The 21,438-nt window shown below is 38.6% G+C and overlaps 2 protein-coding genes across 5 annotated transcripts; one reads left to right on the top strand and one right to left on the bottom strand.

The window, feature by feature from the left end:
• The first annotated feature begins 7,457 nt into the window (after nucleotides 1-7,457).
• tnfsf10 (tumor necrosis factor superfamily member 10) lies at nucleotides 7,458-13,378 on the top strand. Of its 4 annotated transcripts, none has more exons than XM_015375251.1 (6): nucleotides 7,458-7,658; nucleotides 9,014-9,133; nucleotides 9,483-9,519; nucleotides 9,634-9,753; nucleotides 12,062-12,294; nucleotides 12,377-13,378. In XM_015375251.1, the coding sequence occupies exons 1-6, from the start codon at nucleotides 7,545-7,547 to the stop codon at nucleotides 12,584-12,586; spliced, it is 834 nt and encodes a 277-aa protein (XP_015230737.1). In that variant the 5' UTR covers nucleotides 7,458-7,544; the 3' UTR covers nucleotides 12,587-13,378. The 4 variants fall into 4 exon arrangements, with proteins under 4 accessions (XP_015230737.1, XP_015230736.1, XP_015230740.1 ...); XM_015375250.1 differs by having other exon boundaries at nucleotides 9,008-9,133; XM_015375254.1 differs by lacking the exon at nucleotides 9,483-9,519.
• A 1,465-nt stretch (nucleotides 13,379-14,843) lies between these two features.
• msl2 (male-specific lethal 2 homolog (Drosophila)) lies at nucleotides 14,844-21,422 on the bottom strand. The gene is made up of 3 exons (XM_015375299.1): nucleotides 20,420-21,422; nucleotides 17,191-18,578; nucleotides 14,844-16,434 (listed from the first exon to the last, which is right to left on the bottom strand). The coding sequence occupies exons 1-3, from the start codon at nucleotides 20,559-20,561 to the stop codon at nucleotides 16,132-16,134; spliced, it is 1,833 nt and encodes a 610-aa protein (XP_015230785.1). The 5' UTR covers nucleotides 20,562-21,422; the 3' UTR covers nucleotides 14,844-16,131.
• Between the last annotated feature and the right edge of the window lie 16 nt (nucleotides 21,423-21,438).

Genomic DNA, 21,438 nt, shown 5'->3' with positions numbered 1-21,438 from the left:
CATCCGGCCCCCCAAAGTGTGATGCAGTCCCTAAATTTTTTCTTATCATGGCAGTGATTTGTTTGGGTCATGTACAGTAGTTGTTTTTTTGGTGATGTGCATCATTAATTGTTTTGCTCTTGTTGGATTCTCAGGCTTTCTCTCAGTAATGCTCTGCTCTTCTGTGCTGTCAGTTTAGGGTTACAGCCATCTCTTTCATGGACTCTCTTTTTATTTTCAGTTGAAGCAACCGTGCTTCATCTGAGTACAAAAGCTCAGAGATTTTTTTTTTTTTTTTTTTACGTTTAAAGCCAACAAGTCGTGCTGTATCAGATGAAAGGCGTTTCAATCTTATTGAACCCATTCAGATTATTATTTGTAAAGAATATGAGGACCACATACCAGTGTAATATTGAGTTTGTCCTGCTTTGTGTTTGGTGTGCCATCTCAGTAATATCCACAAAAGTATTTGTTTTAAAGATTTAAAGGCAGAAAATATAAAAAGAATGAATACCTAAAGAAAGAGTGAACATAGTTTTGCAATACATTGTAAAATGTCAATTGACAAGCAATTGAGTTTTTTTTTTTTCGTCATCCATGCCAAACACCCCTACAATTCTTTAAAATGCTTTAAGGGTTTGTATGTTATTTAAATAATAAATTTTTTATTCCAAAGTGAAATAAGTGTTATTTTAAGATTTATCACAAAGGAAATTAACTTTTTTTTCTTAGCTCCCTATTGAAAATAAATAATTTTGTAAAATGTGTTAAAATCTCTGGTTAAAAAATGTGATTTGTTTCTATTGTAAACATGCATCAGCTGTCTGAACAATTCAGTAAGAGGCTAAAATTGCAAGTGTGATTGGTTTTCAATGCTATTGGTAATAAATTGATTAAATTGAATAAATAAAAAAATAAAAGTAAACCTTCATTGCTTTTTATCTCAAGTTTTAATTTTGCCTATACAGTGGCAAAACTTGTTTGACTACAGGAAGGACGTGCCTTTAGTCTCTCTTTTTTTTTTTTTAGTTTAGAAAATGAGGAAAGATTTTATGGTTTCACATTATGGCTGCAAACATTTATAAACTTGGTTTGGTTATTAAAGTATATACCACACAACTGTGTAAATGAAAGTAAAATGAGAGGAAGATTATAGTTTTCTGTTTTTTACTTATAAGAATCTTAAATGTCTGTTGTACATTTGACACTTTAAGGAATCACTTTTTTTTTATTATTCTTTTAAAAAATATATATACTCTTAGAATTCTTCCCATTCAGGCTGTATCATTAGGGCCATGGTCCTATTGGAAGTAGAGTGTCTGCCTTTTCCTCTTGCAAGTCGTCTTCCCTAATTGCTTTAGTTTAATACAATCCATCTCAGAATTTACTCTGATCCCCTTAGCTGTCCCTGCATATAGGTTAAAAAGTTCTGTTTGGGTCCATCTATGTCTCCTTTAAAGCTTGAGGAAAAATATTGAAAAATATATTAAATCTACTGTACATTGTTTTCATTTTCTACTTTACAAGTTCAGATGTTTTGTAATATGAAATGTTGGTATAATATATACGAGTCTGTGGTTGTTCTGTAATATTCTAACCTAAGAAATTATCAGGAATCCAAGAAAAGGTTCTTTAAATCACACTTTTCCAGATGCTTTTATGTTGAATAGACTTTTAGACTCAAAATCAACTACCGATATTTAAAGATGATACAGCGCCCCCTGTTGGACAGAAGGAAACCCTCACATGCTGTATTTAGCACAATGGCTGAAGGAGGACTAAAAAAGCAGCCAAGCATATTAATTTCATGCCTCAGCCTAACTTACAGAGTGAAACATATGGTTTCTAAGCTTAAACGCATTGATCTTCCCTTTTAGATGTTTCTTAAAAAGACAAAATGAAAACCGTTGGAGAAAACTAAAACAACATAATATGGTCATTTTTATTGACATGATTGAGTCATGAAGGATGCTCACATTTCCTCTCAGATTCACTAATGTGTCGTACTGTAACAATAAACCTTCCTCTTCTTTTTACAATAAAGTAATTTGACATCATTCTATTCTTTAATTTCCTCTGGATCAGAGGCCTTTAAGGTTAGAATGAGTTAAAGTCTTTACTCTTCCTTCCTATTTGGCAGCTAGAGTTACTGATGAAATCATCTCTTTAGAAATTATTTACACACACCGTGTTGCTCTTTTCAGCTCTGTTTGTTTCAGCTATATGAGACGATGAGCAGCTGCTGTTCTGCAGGAATTTAGGGAGATTCCAAACTCAGAGGAACTCAGGGAGTGGAAGCCTTTAGGGCGGAAAAAAAGGAGGGGAGGGCAGAGAGGAAGATGGATCGATTAATAGAGCATCCTCAATGTCCTTAAGGTGGTATGACTCCATGTTTTTGTTTTGGTTAAAAAGCAAGTGCAAAGTAGTCCAGGTTCATTGGCTCATGAAGTAGAGGGCAGAAGTAAGTACAGTAGGGATAGGGGTTAAAACGTATTAAAAAAGAAAACAACGGAGAACCCAGAAATAAAATAGTACCGGTATATAAAAACTAATTTTGAGGAGTCCATCTCTGTTTGCTTCTAAGGATCAGAGGGAACATCCAAGCCTCTTCAAGCCCACACAGCTGTTGTGCAGCTCCAAACCACTGCTAATGGTGGAGATAAATCAGGCTTCCTCTTTTATTTTCACACATCCTGCAGGTTCTCCTCCAGTTATGTTCCACAGTCTTCTACTGCTCCTTCTCTGAGATTAGGGCTGCAACTAATGATAATTTTGCAAATCGATTAGTATATAGTATATATATATATATATATATATATATATATATATATATATATATATATATATATATATATATATATATATATATATAGATGGCTTTTTACGGAATTAAACCAGATGAAATTCAAACTTTTCCACTTGAGATCTGGAAGAGCATATTGACAGCCGACGTTTTGTTTTTTATTTTGTAACCTTAAACACAAAAGTCAGCAATAGGTATAGTTTAGAATGTCTATACTCCATTTTACATTTAATCAGTTACTAAATTAGTTGTCGATTATTTCAATAATTGATTAATCGCAATTAATTAAATTAATAGTTTCAGCCCTTTTTGAGATCCTTTCCTTCTGCTTTGTATCATTCCCTTCAAAATAAAATGGAAAACTGAATCCGGATCTGTCTCCCAATTCACCAGGTATGGATCATTTTAGGTTTTTATTTAAATGTGTAGTCACAGGGGCCAAAACTGTCAAATGTGAAGTAGTTGCATCCCATAGAGATACACATTTTTCTAGTTCAATTTAATTCACCATTTTCATTCACCAGACCTGCTCAATAATAAAAAAGAATATAAAATACTTAATAAAGACAAGGGTCTCGTCACTGCAGAAGTTCTCTTTTTTCCTTTATTTAAATAAAAAAATCATTATAAATGAAGATTCTTTTTTTATTATTATTTTAGGCACCAGTGGCCTTTATTTTTAATAGTAGACAGACAGGAAATGGGATTGGAGAGAGGGGGAAGAAATGTGCAGCAAAGGTCACTATGCCAGGACATCAGCGGTGAGGACCAAACCCTCTGTAAATGGGCCCGGCACGCCCTCCTTTGTTCAATATATGTGTATTCTCAGCAACAAGAACAGATATGTCTCTTTGAGCAGCTGCCTCTGGCAGACGTTTCAGACCAATAAAGACCAAACTAATAAAGACCAAAGACTTTAAAAAAAAGTTCTAAACCCTACTAAAGGCTGCTTGAGAATGATTGACATTTTAATTCATGCTGCTACATAATTTATTACATTACACTAACACACACACACACACACACACACACACACACACACACACACACACACATATATATATATATATATATATATATATATGTCTTGTGATCCCGATTAATCCTCTTTCTTACAAAAAAACTCTTATTTTATTTAATTAAGTTTACTAAACATCTGTTGAACTCTGCTTTTGAGTAGCATTCAATGTGGTAGCTTGTGGTCCAAAAATAAATAAATAAATAGTAAATAAGCAAGCAAGCAAAATAAATGGTTGATGAAAGACAGCTTAATAGTTTTGTATGTTTGCAACTGTTGGCTACTGTAGTTTTGCATTTCATCCTTAGAACAACTAAATTGGCCTGCATCATTTTATGTAGGCACTAAATAGGTGAACAATTTGATATTTATGCCAGCTTTATATTATGGTCTCACAAAACCAACCAGAGGGCCCCAAATGGCCCCCCGAGATATACTTTGGAGACCCTTGATTTATAGTAACCTTTACCATGGTAAAAACATGCAACTTGAATCATGCTAAAATCATTCAATGCCATACTGAAATACAGGGAAGAAATACAATACAAAGTACAATATTTAAAAGAAGAATTTAATGGCTAACAGCAAGTTAGATCTTCACAGCATCTTTTAGTTGACTTCAGCACCTGAAAGAAGCTCATAAGTAAAAATGTTCTTATTACTGGGATGGAACACTGTATTATCAGACATCAACTGTGCCATTTCGTAGCCAGCACAATAATAGTGATGCCAATCTACAAACAAAAAAGATCTTTGCAGAAATATCCTAAAAAAAATCCAAACTGACCCTTTTAATAAGTCAAGTCAAGTCAGCTTTTATTGTCACTTTTATTATATGTACAAGACATACAAGGGAAATGAAATTACGTTTACTCTCTAGAAATATACAAATATACAAGAAATATACAAGACTGACATTTACAGACTGACATAAAGTGCGGGACATGACAGGTAACAGTGATAAGATAAATATAAAGTATAAACATTACAATGTCAATGGAAGGTCCCAACAAGGATATTGTGACACAACATGTGTGTGTGGGTGTGTGTGTGTGAGAGAGGTGTGTGTGGGTGTGGGAATAAGGGCCAATTTGTTCACAGAATTAACTAAACTCAACATTGATACTATTATGACTCAGCTTCATAGAATCAGCATCACAATTGACTGTTTTTTTGGTATTCTATGACTCTAATACACTCACTTTTACATTATTTACTAAGTAGCTATATCATTTCTACCAAAAATAGTGAGGGTATCCAATGACTGATACGATTTGGAACATGAATATACTTGCCTGCGCCGATGTGTCGTATTTAAACTATATAAAAGGGAATGGAGGAAGTCTGACTTCAGAGCTCCTTGATCAACCTGTCTTGCTTATAAATCCTCTAGGCAAGAGAGCCAAACTACTTTTGCTTTCTCACCTGAGTTTATTTCTCAAGTAGGAGTTCAGTTCTTCTCTCTTTAAGTTACGAAACAAATTAGCCCTGTTAAAAGTCTGTTTGCATTAAATTAAGGTCAATATTATTGACTGACTGGGTCTCACAGAGAGCAATGACACCTATTTTGAACAAATAAATAAAATTAATCTTTATAAGGCCTGTTGCCTTTGGGACAGAAGACAGACATGTCTCTGATTGTGTCCTCCTTCTTGCCTGAGGCCAGAAAGCCTTCAAGTATCACTTACCTCCTTCATTCCTCTGCGCTAACAAGCCTGAGAACCGCTTCATTTCCTGGAACTCAACAGGTATATATCCCCTCTTCCACTTTCTGAGCTCCTGATAAGTAAAACAGACAAGCCCCTCTGTGTTCATTAAATTTTTCAATGTGAAGCAGAATAGTAAATCTGTTCCAAACCTGTCTGAGCTACCTTGTTCTTTCTCGGTTTTTATAACAACTGCACGTAAGCAGCTGTGTTTCACATGCATACGTTTTAATTGTTAGGTGGAGTGTGCATGTCCAAGAGCTTTGTATTCCCTGAGCTCGACTCCCACATCCTCACTCCAACAATGGAGTAGGGGTCAGAGGTGAAGGACTAAAAAGTAAGGAATCACTCCAGGTTAAGCTCTGCAGAGTAAATGGTTCCCATGTGCCAGGGCTGCTCCACAGCCATAACAATCACAAGGCCTTTGGCTCCAACCCATTTAATCACCACACAATAGCTGGATGGGAGTAGAAAGGAGAGTATTTTCATTTTTATTCCACATGCTACTCTATAACTACACACCCACGTCTATCCTGTAGTTGCACAGTTTGCAAAAGATGCTTTAAAATGGACAATGGATTATTAAATAAAGAAAAAAAATCTATTTTGCATAGTGCTGTTGAAGTAACACAGAACATGTTAGATGCTTTGTCCTAAGTAGTCATGGGAAAGTTTACTGGCTTGATAGTTATCCTGCAGATAGACAATGTGTGGGGTCAAACCTCCCAAGGTTTTGTAAAATGATTACATTTTACAAAACCTCCCGTACCCACCAGACATTTACCAAGCAATTCACCAGGCAACCGGTGTGTTCTTAATTACTCAAATTAATGGGAGGGTCTAACAATTAACAACATAATTTAAACAATTCCAAATATATAAAATTATAAAAATAAAATTGCTAAATTAACTTAAATATATTCTAAGTACCCAAAGAAGAAAACTAAATTGTTACACATTACTAATTACAAAGATACAGCATAAATGGCCACAACAGATACATTTTCTTTAATTAGAGTCAATATAATATAGATCAATCCAGATGAGTGGCTGAATTGACTCCATTGCTAGAGTGCCTATATTATTATTGGCACACAAAATGAAAGTTAAATGAAAGGGGAAAAGTGTTCAACACTAGGATTCACAAGGAATTTGATAATGGTAGCTGAGGATGACTATAAAAAAAGCCCAATTATTCATACTTGTAAATGGAAGACAACCTGGACAACTGAGATGCTTACACAGTCAGTGATAACTTGTTGAGAAAGGGGTTTCTTCATGGCCAGATTCTGATCCCCCGAATGCCACCCAACACAGATGAAGTAGAAGAAGAGCACTGATGAGACATTTGAAACTTTTTTTGACTGGTGAACCTCTGCGTTGTGTGATAGTCAGAAGATCCACAAGACACTGCACTTGAAGGCGCTCTCCTTGGGCTATGATGCTAAAAAGAAAGTATTTGGATAACTTTAGGAGAGTTGTAGCCTAGTGGTTAGGGCATTGTGCTTGGAATCCAGTGGTTCTGAGTTCATCCCCACTCCCACAGGCTGACACTCTGTGTCCCTGAGCAAGACCTTTAAGCCCACACTGCTCCCTGTGTGCTGCACAATGGCAGCCCACTGCTCCCCATGGGGATGGGTTAATGCAGAGAAGGAATTTCGTTATTCTATACTTGTGACAGTTTAATGACAGTAAACAAGCTGGAAAACATGCTGCACTGCTGAAACTGAAGTAGAATGTTTCCCATTGGAGCTGAAAATCTTCTAAAATATCTCTTACACATATAGAGATTAAATTTGATCTGCTGCATAAAAAGACAGCAGCAGTGAAAATGCTCCAAACTTGGATCTTTTTAATAACACTGACAACTTGAGGAAGCTGAATCCCTGCAAACCTCCTTTCTGCTCCACCTCCATACTGTGTCCGCCCCCCACCCTGTTGCTTCCCTGCAGAAAGGCAGAGGTGTTTGACCAAACTTGCTCTGCTGTGACTGGGAGTGATTTCTGACTTCTCCAAACTTATCTCCACTCTGCGTGATATGGCCATCTCTGTCTCCCTTCAATGCCTTGGCCTCGTTATCCTCGCAGCTATCCTCTTGCAGACCGTCGCGGTGGCCATAAGCTTTCTGTACTTCAACAAAGTCCTGAACACGGTAAGACATGCGTTTTGTTCGACTTAATGCATCAGGTTTGCAGCGTTTAATTGCTGCATTAAAATGACTACCTGTGAAATAAATAAACCCGTCTATAAAGGCACAGACATGTAACTTCATCAAACCTATCGAAAACATTTCCTTTACATCCACATATGACGTAGAATGTTTTTTTTTCCTATTTAAATAAACGCACCATAATGACTTTATTAAACATAAGAAGCGTGACGACATGTTTAGGTCCCTCACAATCATGTGGGAATTTCTGCGTAACACCGGACAAAAGCAAAAAAAAAAAAAAAAGACTGTATGGCGAGTAGATAATATAAAACAATAGGAGGAAATGAGACTTGTTCAGACTGAATAGGTTGTGGCGCACAAGAGCAACACGTATCGAAGGTCAGTGAGGCGTTTGTGACAAGTGGTGAAACGCCTCTGATTAAAAAAAAAAATCATGTAAATCATGTTCTGGGCTCTGATTGGCTGAGTCTAGAAATATATGCCTGTGTTTTATCGATCACACCTGGGACCAATTAAAAGTCAACTACGTGTTTTGTTTATGCGGGTTGAAACTGTTTGGCTGGTGGCAAATAGAAACTGCAGCTTGTGGCATGTTTCTTGGTTTGGTTACTACAAAAGTGAAAGACTGGAAATAGTGTATAAACAGCATGCATGTTTATTTTATTTTTTTTGCAATGTGCACAGACAGTAGCAATTTTTGTTTAGTTTTTTTTTTTTTTTACTTTTAGGTAATTATTTTTTTTATTATTTTACCTATAAAATACCAAGGGTGGGTTATTTGCATATGTATCCACCGCCTCCTGTTTATACATCTCTGCAGCTCCTCTAAAGATATGGTTGAACTTGGCTGCTTTAGGCCATACCTTTAATTGTCAGATGCACTGAATGGTGCTCCATTTCATATTTTAATTTCTGAGATATTGAAATATCAGTTGACTATATTTATTATTTAGGTGACCTATACAATAATTCTTATGCACAGGGTTTAACTTTTAAGTTTATTAAGTTTAAACAGAAGCTGCATGCCACACTTTTCAGATATTTAAAAAGAAAGTGAAAAAATACTTATTTACTCTCTGCTTTGCTATTGTCAAGTACTTTGTGTTGACTTGTTATGTAATAACCTGAAGATGTACATGACTAAAACTAAAGCAGTACAAGATGTATTAAACCTAACAAGCTAAGGGAACAGAATAGATCACACAAAAGGCTTTACATTTACAGTAATGAGTAAATATATTAACTTCACTGTCTGCATCTACTATGTGGCTGAAGATACCCCATCCTGCCGCTTTATTAACAGTAACTGAGTTATTTTAAATTTCAAGATGCAGGAGAGTTTTTCGCTGAGCTGTCTGACCAATTCAGACTTCCAGGATTCAGGAGCCAAGGGCAGAAAAAGCAGCGACCCCTGTTGGAAGGTCAAGCAGCAGCTCCACCACCACATCGAGAAGGTTTTGTTTCAAACTTCTTGCCAACATTCCTGATATTAATAGCCATTTAATTCAGCCTTTTCCCCTAATTTAGCTTCTTTAAAGCACTGAATGGCCATCATTGGGAACATCTATTTCAGTGATCTTGAATTTTAAGGACCTAACTTTGAAGAAAAGCTTAAAATCAGCTCCATATCTGGAGCATAATCTGACAGCTATTTGAATGACTGAGGGGTTTTAGTGGCTCTGGGGATTTTATAGATTATGAAAATTATTTAGTTAGTTAAAAACGCCATTGTCTTTGGGATAATAGATAACGTGTAGACCAATTCATTTACTTTTTCCTCTGCCTCCATCTGTTTCCATGCAGAAGATTGCAGACAGATTCCAAAGGGAGATATCCAGAAGTAAGAACAATTCCCCCATTGACTTATAACAGGCTTTTGTGTGACTTTTCCCCAGTAAAAATGCCCTGTGGAGACTATTGTCTATTTTTTTCTGACTGTGTGTTTTTTTTGCAGATAAGTTGACGGGGGTGCTTCCTATTTTGGGCCCCGGGGTCCGTGGGGTGCCTCTTCCGAAAGTTGCTGCACATGTGACCGGTGTTGCTTCACTTCCAAAGTCTCCAGCAGCAGCAGAGAGTAAGGATTAGTTTATTGCAGCTGGAGGCAAAATCATTTATGCTCAAATGGAGTCATTAAAAGTCCAACTGAAGGACTGTAAAAAAGGATTCTTCCTCAGCAGAGGTATTGACAATCCTCACCCACATATAAGCCCTCCTCTTTACGAGGCAAAAGGTGAGGATTTAGCTTCAAGGCATCCACTCTGCTCAGACTCGGTTACCTCCTCATACCTGGGTCTGTCAGGACCTGCAGATGTGCAGCCTCCATTCAACAACCATGAAAATAGCAGGGCTCTGCTTTAAGAAAGACACTGTCCCAGTTAACCTTCTTATTGCACATGGAAAATTTGTAATAAATCAGGTTTCTTCAGATTTGATTCAGGTTAAACTTCCATATTTAATTGTTGTATTTATACCCTCTGGCTCGCTAAAAATGTGTATGATGCTGATTTTTAATTGTACTGCTCATTTTGAGCATCCAAGCTATGCATAGTTTCTGAAGCCAGTAACTGTCTGTCAAATATCAAATATGGGAAATTACCTGCTGTTAGATTCAAACAAAATGAGGATTATTATCATTTGCCTTTGTTCTAAAAAAATAAAAATAAAAAAATCCAGTAATCAGGCAGCATTTCACTGCTTTATCCGCTACTGTTGAAAGTAGTCTTATACAGCTGGGTGTCATTTTTGACAATTTTTTTCCTTCTTTTTACAACAACTGCAAAATGCCAGTTTGTACCTGATTTTATTACTTAAGGAACATCTCTAATGTATGATCTTTTGTTTTAAAGGCTGAATTTTTCGTTCCTCCTGTTGTGTTTTCCTCTTTAAAAAAAAAAAAGAAAGAAAAAAATCCCCTTTGGTTAGCTCTCAGTCTTTGCACAATACTGTTGGTTTTAATATTAAGGGTGTTTTTTTGTGGTGACTCAATTTTTGTTTATTTTTAAAAAAGATCTACATTAGGTGTCACCAAAAGTGGGATGAGCTATTCTTCTTGATGTCCACAAGACAAAACAAAAATTCCTTAATTATGAAATCACTTAAAAATTAAGTAATCAGAAATCATTCCAATAAGTTTTACATTCAAATCCATTACATTATTTCTCAGTTTTATACAATATATATGTTAATTCACAACTCTGAAATGTAAATAGTGCATTCTCAAGTAATAACTAAAAGATACTTTACTATTCAGTTCACGGATATTCAGTGGGCAGTTATTCCAATAACTGATGGCACGATAAATAACTGTTCTCTTTAAGGCATTTGACTTTGGATCATCTGACCACCATTAGCTGACCTTGTCATAAAGAAATAAACCTGTTCACATCTGAAAATCTGGTTATATAAGACAACAGCTAAAAAAGAAGAGACAATGTTTCTAAAACAAAATTGTCGAATTGCAAGCCAACCTGTACTCTACCACTTAACCAGGAAAGTTGACAGTGCATACTGATAGTCTTTGTTCTTATGGAACAATGTAAAACCAACCTGACAATTAGGATCCAAATTGTAGTGAGTCACATGACAGTAGAATACCCCTTCACTTCTTTATTTTTGTCACATTGCATTTGCTAAAATACATAACGGGTTCAAGACGTTGTTGTGCAACATTCATGCTTCCTTATTTTAAAGTACTTAAGTTATTTTTAGGGGACAGAAAATAATATGTTTTGAAAATGTTAGAAAAGTGGTACTCTGGCTACATTTTCCCAGAAACGGATATAATACAGTATTTAAGAAAATATGAGGGGTGTACTCTCTGCTGTGAGATACAGCAGTAGCCATTCAATATTTCCCCACTTTCCTTTATGGGCCCTTGGCTGGTCCCCTATAATTCCTTTTGAAACGTCAATCTTTTACCTAAAGTATTCTATCTGTCTGATTTGTGGACATTAAGATCTAAAGAGAAGTGTTATCTCCTGGAAGACCCTGTAATTCAGTGAAAGGGTGGAGTCAGAGTAAAACAATATGTTGGCCCAGGAGAAGGCCAGTGGCAGGAAGTTGGAGGGGATTTGGCTGGGAGCTGCAGGGAAGTGGGCTGCCATTCGGCTGGTGTTTGACTGAGAACGGCCATTTTGAATGGCTGCTACTGCACTGTATAATTGATGACATCTGTGTGCCTCTTGTAGTTCAAATTTACAATATTTCTAAAGGTACACTCTGTTCTTTAGGCATAAATTGTAAAATTGTAAACTGCATGAGCAAGTCTTGCTTTTCTTTGTACTTTACTTCCATAAGGACTGTTTACACTTAAATTTGCATTCTCAAATAATCTTTGATGACAGGGAAGAGCTTCTGAAATGCTATGGTTGGTGCTGTTGCAGGCCCACGGAGGAGCAGGGGGTACTCCGGTGAACGCATCAGAGCGTGGGAGGGCCAGAGAGGTCTGTCCTTCCTGCAGAACATGGAGCTTAAAGGAGGGGAGCTGCTGGTACCAAGAGCAGGCCTGTACTATATTTATGCCCAGACCTACTTCAGACTTCCTTCAGCTGGAGAGACGGAAGGAGAAGAAACGGAGGATGAGGGAGCAGAACTTGTCCAGTACATTTATAAAAAGGTTCAAGCTTTTTGCATCATTAGAAAATGAGAGGTGGAAATGTCAGAGAGGGTTTTTAACTATTGTTTGATCTTAACTGCAGATGAGTTCCTACACAGGACCCATCCTGTTGATGAAATCTTCACGGAGTGTGTGCTGGCCCCGGGGCCAGGAGCAGGGCCTCTTCTCTCTCCATCAAGCCGGTTCAGCCTTTCTGCAACCAGCTGACCGCCTTTTTGTCACTGTGAGCAACGCCAGCGCCATGGAGATGGACGGGAGGGCGAGCTACTTTGGAGCTTTTCTGGTGGACTAAAAGAGTAACAGAAGCTCTCTACAGAAACCGTAGCAGTCGCTATGTGAAGACACAGGACTGGCAAAAATGAAGAATGTTAAAGGAAACTTCTTCTGAAGAGCTGCAGGGATCTAAGCTGCTGAAGAGAACAGGACACACCGCCTCTTTAAAAAGTAGCAGAGATGAGCTGTTTCATGCAGCACGTTCATTCCGGCAGGAACCTATGAACACAGTTCATGTGCAGCAATGGCTGAAAACCAGAACATGTGGATTATGTCTGAGAAGCACTAAAATTGGGTTTCAACCATTGGAATTGGTTTCTATTGAGCAACTGACCAAATAGACTTTACTGTGCAATTGCACAACTTCTTTTTATGGACTCAAAAAACTGTTTTCATATATGGAATGGTTTCCTGTTAACTGATAAGGGATGGATTTATCTGAGCTTAAGTGCTTTTTTCTCAGGGTGTAAAGTAAATCTATAATTCATTTTGAGCTCAGTATAATCTATTTGTTCCATTTTCTCAAGCATCACATTCCTGATATGATTTGCGGACCAATTGAGCCACAATACAAACCTTTTTTTCAGTTCTTTTACTAATTCTAATAATATATTCACATATCCACTACCGGCTTTTGGTGCATTAAACAGGTCATTTTTAGGATGGACTGATTATACTAATAGTTGGAACTTTTTGTCATTAGATCAATAAATACGGACCCCAATATGTCCCTGCACCAGAACCTATAGGGTGTTAAATGTCCCTTTGCCAGCTGCAGATAAACGTGTTTCTGTGCCATTCCCAATTCAAGCTGGATATTACATTTTTTTTTTTTTTATAATTTAAATTGGTGTTTTATTGATACTAAGCTGACTCTTGGGTCCAATCCATCCTCCCTTTTCCCAAAAAAACCTGCCACCACCACGGTTGACGGTTGGGATCTTACCGTAGGTAAGATATCTGGTAAGGGTAGATAAGGTATCTGGAGTTGCAATTTTCAGTTAAGCTTGAAAGTGTCCTTTCTTTCTTTGCATCAGAACTGGTCTTCTGTCATCTTCCCATTACACTGGACACAATGGATTTGTAGTTCTTGGGTTGATTTATTTACAAGTTAAAAGATCATTGGTATATATATATTTATTTATATGAGGCCATGAAAATCTAGTTTCACAACATTTTTTAAGCATTCTAATGGGATGACACTGGAAGCCATTGTTGGACAGCTTGATATTAGTTTGACATAATATGAGCTTTAGGACACTAATGCTTGAAGCAGCTACTAGAAGCTTACACTTTGGAGTAAAGCTAATAAAAAATTAATGAGTTGCTATCTTTAAAAATCGAGTTTTTATGTTGTTTTATCGAGTTAATCGGTAAAAAAAGTGAAATGAATCCATAAAAGCCCAGAATTACTGAGTTCTATAGCCGTGATGAGCGAATGCAGGTTGAAACTCTATTAATAATCGGATAGCAAAAGGTTCCCTAAAGACTTTTTACAAAATCAAAGGTGAAACAATTTTTTTCCCACTTGAGTTCTGGATAGAGCATAGTGACAGAAACTTTTACCTTAAATGCAAAATGTTTATTTTTTTTTTTTCCACAATTTTGGTATAATTACTGCTCTAAGTCACCCTGTCAGCTGAAGGTATGTTTTACAGCCTCTATACGCCAGTTAACGATTAATCAATTACTAAATTAGCTGAGTATTATTTCAATCGATTAATCTGACCCCCTACACCAGGGGTCAATGCTTTCCAAGCCAAGGACCCCCAAACTGATGGCAAGATGGAGCAGGGACCCCCTAATGATATATATTTTACGAAATTGTGTTATATCAAACTGGTCCTTTAGTCACTCTATTAAAGATGGAGTAATGTAACAAAAGTAATTTCTCCCTGGGATTATTAAAGTATTTCTGATTCTGATTCCTCATTGATGGGAAAGGTGTTGTGAATGAAACGGTTCCCAGCTTGAAAGAGCTCCTGTGTTTCCCTGAAAGTGTGCGTTGATGACTGAAATACATCCTCTGCCTTCATTTATCTGTTTACTGCAGTGTTTTGAATTTGTTAATGTGTATTTAAAGAAATTTCAGTTAGTGGAAAAACTGCAGGGGGACTATTAAGAAGTCTAGCCATCCAAAACTTTCACGACCCCCATGGACTCCCTGTTGAAGACCTCCGCTCTGCACAGTAACACTCACCCAAACATAAAACTACCTAGATCACCTCTTTACACACAGTAAAACACACAAAGCTGAAAAAGTAAAAAACTATCTTTTTATTCATGTTGTGTTACATGTCACCATAATATGGCAGTGAATATTTAAGCAATAATTGTTCCTCCTCAAACAAGATATTTTTATTTTACATTGCAAAAGAAAATATATATAAACAAAAAAAACCCACAAAATTAGAGGTTCAAGTAATGCCCGAAACGAATACATCCTTTGAAATGAGCGCACACGGGAAGATAGGACATGTTTGCTGATCATACTGGAGTCCGCCTGCCACTCTCCTGGTCCACGAGGAGAAAAAAGGTGAGTTTTTCTCTTCGGTCAATTGTTTTTTCTTTTTGGTCACCAATGCTGGACTGACGGGCATGTAGTCAGAGCTGAGACAGTAAACACAAACACTGATAATGCACAGCCTCTTGAAATGTTTGTGATAGAACTGAAAAACTAAACATGGATACCAAACCTCTGACAGTATCAAAAATAATTTGGTATAATCTCTGATTAATCAGGACACAAGGTGTGTGTGAGGATGAAGGGGTGTTGCTGATTAACTATGGCTTCATTTTACCTACATAGACATGACAGGGGTGTGGTTATTTTTCAGTAACTGGGAAAGAAAAAAATAAGGTTAAGAGCAGTGAGTCTCTCCGTTCCTTCTCTTATTGCCATGATGACCAAAACAGGTGTTTCTCAAGTTCTCACAAACTACCTCATCAGACTGATCTCAGGGGAAGCAAAATGTAGGCTGTTAACGTGGTTTTCCAAACAGCTGACAGGATTTAGGCAGAGTGGATGATCCGTAGCTTAGTCTGATTTTATGATCAAACTGTGACCATGATAAGTCTGGGTTCTGATGATAAAATAATGCCTTTTATAAATATAGGGATAACAGAATGGTAGAAATGTGATGAAATGAAATTGTGATGAAATGATGCTCATTAATATTTTTTTTACTTGCACATACTTGTGTGCAAACAAACAAAACTTGGAATGGGTTTCTATTGCCTCTTACAGTAACTCTGTGGTCTATGAGCAAAACAAAAAGCACCTGTGAAGTACAGAACATCCTTGGAACAGATTATACCTACAGACTGACAACGATACACACCAGTGCACAGGCACGATACCGGAGGCTTTGGCACACCCATGCTAATCTCACTAGTCAGCGTTTTCCAGTACAGAGAAACAGCAGGTTATAGAACAGGATAGACACATAGCTGCCATGAGCCGAGTCCCCTTGGAGGAAGAGGAGTGAGGGGTAACAGGTCAATGATCAGCCATCACATTCAATCAGCACCAATCTGTTGTTTTTTGGGGGGATTTCCTGCCTTTTAGCCAATCAGCAGCTCCAGGCTGTCGTCAAAGTTAGGATCCTGCGGGGGGGTGGCGGACAGAAAAGCTGTGGTCACTGGGGTCCCTGTCGCTGTGGCGACGTTGAGGAGGGTGTTAGTGCGGATGCTGGTGGTCGCCGGGTTGCGGAGCGCCGCGGCCGCCGTGATACTGGTCAGGTTGATCCCGAGGGTGAGGCGTGTCTGCTCCAAAGCCTTCTCTGGCACGGCGAACGCCTCCAGCTTCTTCTCGCCGTTGGCCATGTAGGAGTTCTGGCAGCCTCGGCAGATACAGTCCAAGCACGCCTGGAAAACACGGCAGAAATTAGTGAACCCAGACTGTAGAAGTGCTGCACAGTAGCTGCAGAATGTTCCACATCAATTTACCACTCAGGGCGGACACCAGCTTCGTTAAAACCTAATTAAGATCAACTGGAAACCCTTTCAATACAAATATCAAATTATTCAGTAACAAAAACATATAATATACAGCTCCATTCCAGAGAGTGATATATTTAAAGATTTATGTCATGTTCATGATTATGGCTTATATTTAATTAAAAACAATATTGCATTAATAGAAAATCCCAGCAATATAAAAGGATTTAAACACAGAAGTCAGCTGTGGAAAACGTCATTCATGTAGCATACAGCCTCTAATCTCGTGTTGAAATGCTGCATAATTCGTGTTGAGGGTGAACCTATCAGCTTGGGACACTCCTAGAGTGTTTACATAGGCTGCTTTAATATCTGTCTTGTCAGCATCATTGTGTCTGGTGTCTCTCGTGTCGTTTAGATCAGACAGGACCATTGAAAGCTCTGCCAGTAGAAATTGACCCAGAAAAAAAACAAACTTTTAAGGATATTCTTATGTGTTCATGAAAGATCAGAATTTTTTTCCCATAATGGATTATTGTTGCTGATATTTCATCGAAGGAATATTTGCACATAACCCTGTGACAGTAGCCCACCACTGGACAGATGTGCAGTGTTAGAGGCTCCATAAACACAAACCCCAAAGGTTTAAAGATAAAACATCTCCATTCTAAAAAGTGATCTTACCTTCCGGTTCGAATAACATGGACAGCGCTGCCCCCTGCAGGTTAAAACTGATGGATTCTGGGTAGCTCTGCCACATTTGCAGCCCTTCTTCTCCACTGGCTTCTTGTAGGCAGGTCTGACGGGTGGCGTTGGCAGCACACAGCCTGGCATCGGCCGCTGATCTTTGCTCCGGTCTTTCGTCTTGGAGCCTCCGGTGCTGCGGGCCTTGGTGTGAGCCTTCTTAGAGTTGGGGTCTACGTGTTTTCTGGCACCTTTGTTGTGATTCTGCGTGGGGCGGCTGTGCTTGGGGAACGCGCCGTTGGGAACAGATGAGTATGTGTGCGCAGGTACAGTGAGGGAAGCCATGGGAAGCTTTGTATGCAGCATGTGCGAAGGGCTCGGAGTGAGTAATTGAGGAGATGAATCTTGAAGGATGGAGGTGATGGGAACAGGGTTCACCTTTTCCCTGTCGCTCTCCGAACGGGACCGCTTCCGGGTGGGCCTGGCTTGTGGCGGTTTGGAGGCAGGAGGAGGCTCGAAGGCAGAGGAGTGCGTGTGACCGGCGCGGTGTGCTGCCATGTGAGTCCTGCCCGTGTGAATCTGTGTGTAGTTGTGGGCTGCGTCCAGCTGTATGTACATATGAGTGTGCGTTTTGTCTGTGGCTATGTGCGTTCTATCTGGGTTCACGTGAAGAGTGTCTCGATCAGGCTGAAGGGGATCCAGCGTTTGTAACACCTCTTCCACGCTGAGAAGCAACACTTCCCCCTCCTCCACCTCCCTGGTATTAGGTTCCCCTTCCCTGAGTGAGCACACAGTGCCTATTGTTGGGGTTAAAGGTGCAGTGCTCAGACCCAGTTCGAAGCCGTTCCCAGTGGTTTCAGACACAGACAGACCCAGATGCTGCTGCTCTTCTACCACCTCACATACTTCCAGCTCAGGAGAAGACGGATCCTCCAGTGCTTCTCCATTGCAATCCAGCGGTCCATTGAAGCAGAGAGGCTCCGAGGAGGAGCTCTGAGGAATGGCTGAGAGTTCTGCAGGAGCAGGCGGTGCCTCTGTGGGTGTTAGAGACTCAGGTGCAGACTGACCTACATCCTCTTCTGCTGATTCCTGATGCTCCGTCTCCTCTTTGTGGGACATAAGCACCTCCTCCAACAAGGCCATGACCTCTGGGGAGCCTCCCACGTGGCTGCTGATTGACTGAAGAAGTGGTGAATGGGTTACATAGAGGCAGAGCTGCCTGTAGCACTGCACCAGTAAAGACAGCTGCTTGTTCTCCTGAAAGCAGGAATAGTCTTTGCAGCGGCTGCACGATGACCTCATCTGCATCTTCTGGCCTTTGCAGCCCAAGCAGACGTAATGCTGACACTCTGGGTGTGTTGGGGAAATGGGATCCTCAAGGAGTTTACCTGAATCCAAAACAACAACAATAATTATTGTTTACACGTATTTAGATTGTTAACAGTACATGCATGCAGATATCAACAAAGGAATGAAACGGGAAAGCCGCCTTGTCTCATCTCATCTCTATCCTACATCCAGCTATGACGCGTTTGAAATCCTCTGTAATGTCAGTTAAATGTCCAGTAACAATTGTAAACAAAGTGTGTGATTTTACCATTTACTAATGCCCAATGTCTTCACCTCACTAAATGTGTAGAAAAAGTAACAAGAGGCAAAAAACTCTTTAAAATGACAGATAATTGTGTCCTTGTTGTAGATACTGATAGTTCAGTTCAGAAACAGCAATTCTCTAGTAGTTTGAGAGCTGTGCTAATAAATAATTAATGATCAAATGTGATGGACAGACTGCTTAAGGTGCTGAATGTATAGTCACATCTCACTCGTGCTAAAAAAAAACCCAAAAAGAGCTGCTTTAAAAAAAAAAATCTAGTAATCTAAAATCAAATATTGCTAATAAAAAAATAAAAACAAACGTTTGTTTCAAACTGGGGCTGAAACAACTTATTGAATGATTCGATTCTTGAAATAATTGTCAACTAATTTAGTAATCAATTAATCCTTAACTGGAGTGTAGAGACTTTAAAACATGAATCTAGCTGACAGAGTGACCCACCTTGAGCAGCCATTATACCAAAATTGTAAAAAAAATATATTTTGTGTGTGCCAATTTGCTCTATCCAGAACTCCCCAAGTGGAAAAGTTTTGGTTTCACCTGGTGTAATTTTGTAAAAAGTCTGTATAAGGAACCTTTTGCTATCCGATTCTATAATCGGATTGATTAATTGAAAAATAATTGACACATTAATCGATTTCCAAAATAATCTTTCACTGCAGCCCTACTTCAAAATGTTCAACTGTGTGTAGAAAGAACCTATGTTAGCTGTTCTGTTGAGACGTATAATAGTTATTAAACCGTGAAAAGTTTTAGTAGGAATCTCTCTCTGATAGTCAATTGTTTATTTTATTATAAAGGCTGTCTTCATAAAACAAAATAATCATATATTTGTGCTGTAGAAATCATGTAGTATCTTGTTCTTAATGTAGGATTTTAAAAGGAAGTCAGGGGAGGCTAAGATTGGTATCAACAGGACAGGGCTTTTAAAAAATAATAAATCAGTAGATCACTATATCCAACCTTTAGCTTGTTAACTTTCGCTTCGAGTTTTTTTTTTTTTTTTCGCTTAAGTCCAACATATCTGATAAAATACTACTAAATCCAGATATGCAAAAGGTGCAAATCTTCCTGGCTGGTACCACCATTGATTTATCTATAATTCCTATTCATAATTATTATACATTAAAGAACAAATATTCACAAAGCACTTTCCGTGTCATGCCTTTACAAACCACAACATAGTTTTGGTGTAAATAATGGATTTAGGGATTCAGATCGCTGATTAGAATCTATCAAAAGAAAGAAATCTAATTTATATCCCCCATAAATTCATAAGATTTGCAAGAACCTGTTAAGATGTGTTATTTTTTGCTTTGCTACTTGTTACCACACACAGTCTGCCTCACCAAAACCACATGGCTATGCAACGAGCAAAACAGCAGTCATCCGTCTTATCTATAGGACAGATGAGCTTCTCTCAGCCTTGGTTGCTAGGGAAACCGCAGTAGTGGGAAATAGTGGGAACTGCAGCATCTTCACACAGACCCACGAGAATAAAAGGCAATGTTACCCATAGTATTATGATTAAAATCCCCAAATGTGTGACTACAAAGTGCTTTAAATCTATATATGGGAAGACTAATGTCTAGCATAAATATTAAGGATGCTTACCACAGACAACACATGCCAGAGACTGACGGAAGAAGGGTAACTGCTTGTACATCTCTGTGAAGGTGTGAGGATTTAGCGGGTCACACTGCAGCACTGCCCGGGTGGCAGACACATACAGCGCGGTTGCGTCCACCGGATTCATAATGATGCGCTACCCAGCACCTGGGGGAAACGCCGTCCGAAGCACAGTATCCACAGCCAGCCCACTTGGATTAAAAAAATAAAAATAAAGGGCTAATGTTGCAGCTAGCAGCCACTGTACCACCTCAACGCAGACTAGGATATCAATCAATTGTGGACACAATGTGAAATGATGAGCATTCTGTAGACGTCTCACTGAAAGCGAACAATGTTGGCTAGCTCAGCAGGTGGCTAGCTTCAGCTAGCATCACCAGTTTGTTTAATGATAGTTTCTTTTTAATCAATAAATTCCTTAAGTTCATAATTTATGGATATAAAGTAAGAGGAATAAGACCCCAAGTCATTACAAGAAGCACGTCTAAGGAAACTTATCGGCTAGCATCAAACCGCATGATCGAACGAGCGGAGATAAAAAAGGTTAGCATGTTATTGCTAACGTTAGCTTAATATTCAGCAAAACGCTTTAATAGCTGATACTCGGCAATGATCATGATATCTATTTAATGCGCAATGCCATTTCCTTATGAATGAGTTGACAGATAACGAACTAAAGCAAAAAATTTCCAATTTGTGTGATCGGATATTATCCACCAGGCGCGCAATATATGTAAACAAAGCTAAGGAGTTAGCATTAGCATAGCTAGCGGAGATTTAACCGTATCACTTGCACACTAGGAACGTTTTATACGTCACGCAGTAAAGTAATATGCGAGCTGCAACCCGAAGCCCTGCAGTTGATGTACGCTTTGCATAAATGCGTGAAAAGCGGCGACCTAACCATGGCTAATTTGCTGTATTTTAATAAGTGCATCAATCGTACGATTAACCACTTTTCCCTCACACCAGCCCCTCTCTGGACAGGCACGCATATCACGCGA

The sequence above is a fragment of the Cyprinodon variegatus genome, unplaced genomic scaffold, assembly GCF_000732505.1.
Source record: "Cyprinodon variegatus isolate N-32 unplaced genomic scaffold, C_variegatus-1.0 Scaffold116, whole genome shotgun sequence".
NCBI classification, from domain to species: Eukaryota; Metazoa; Chordata; class Actinopteri; order Cyprinodontiformes; family Cyprinodontidae; genus Cyprinodon; species Cyprinodon variegatus.
This window is presented reverse-complemented; position numbering and strand designations above follow the sequence as displayed.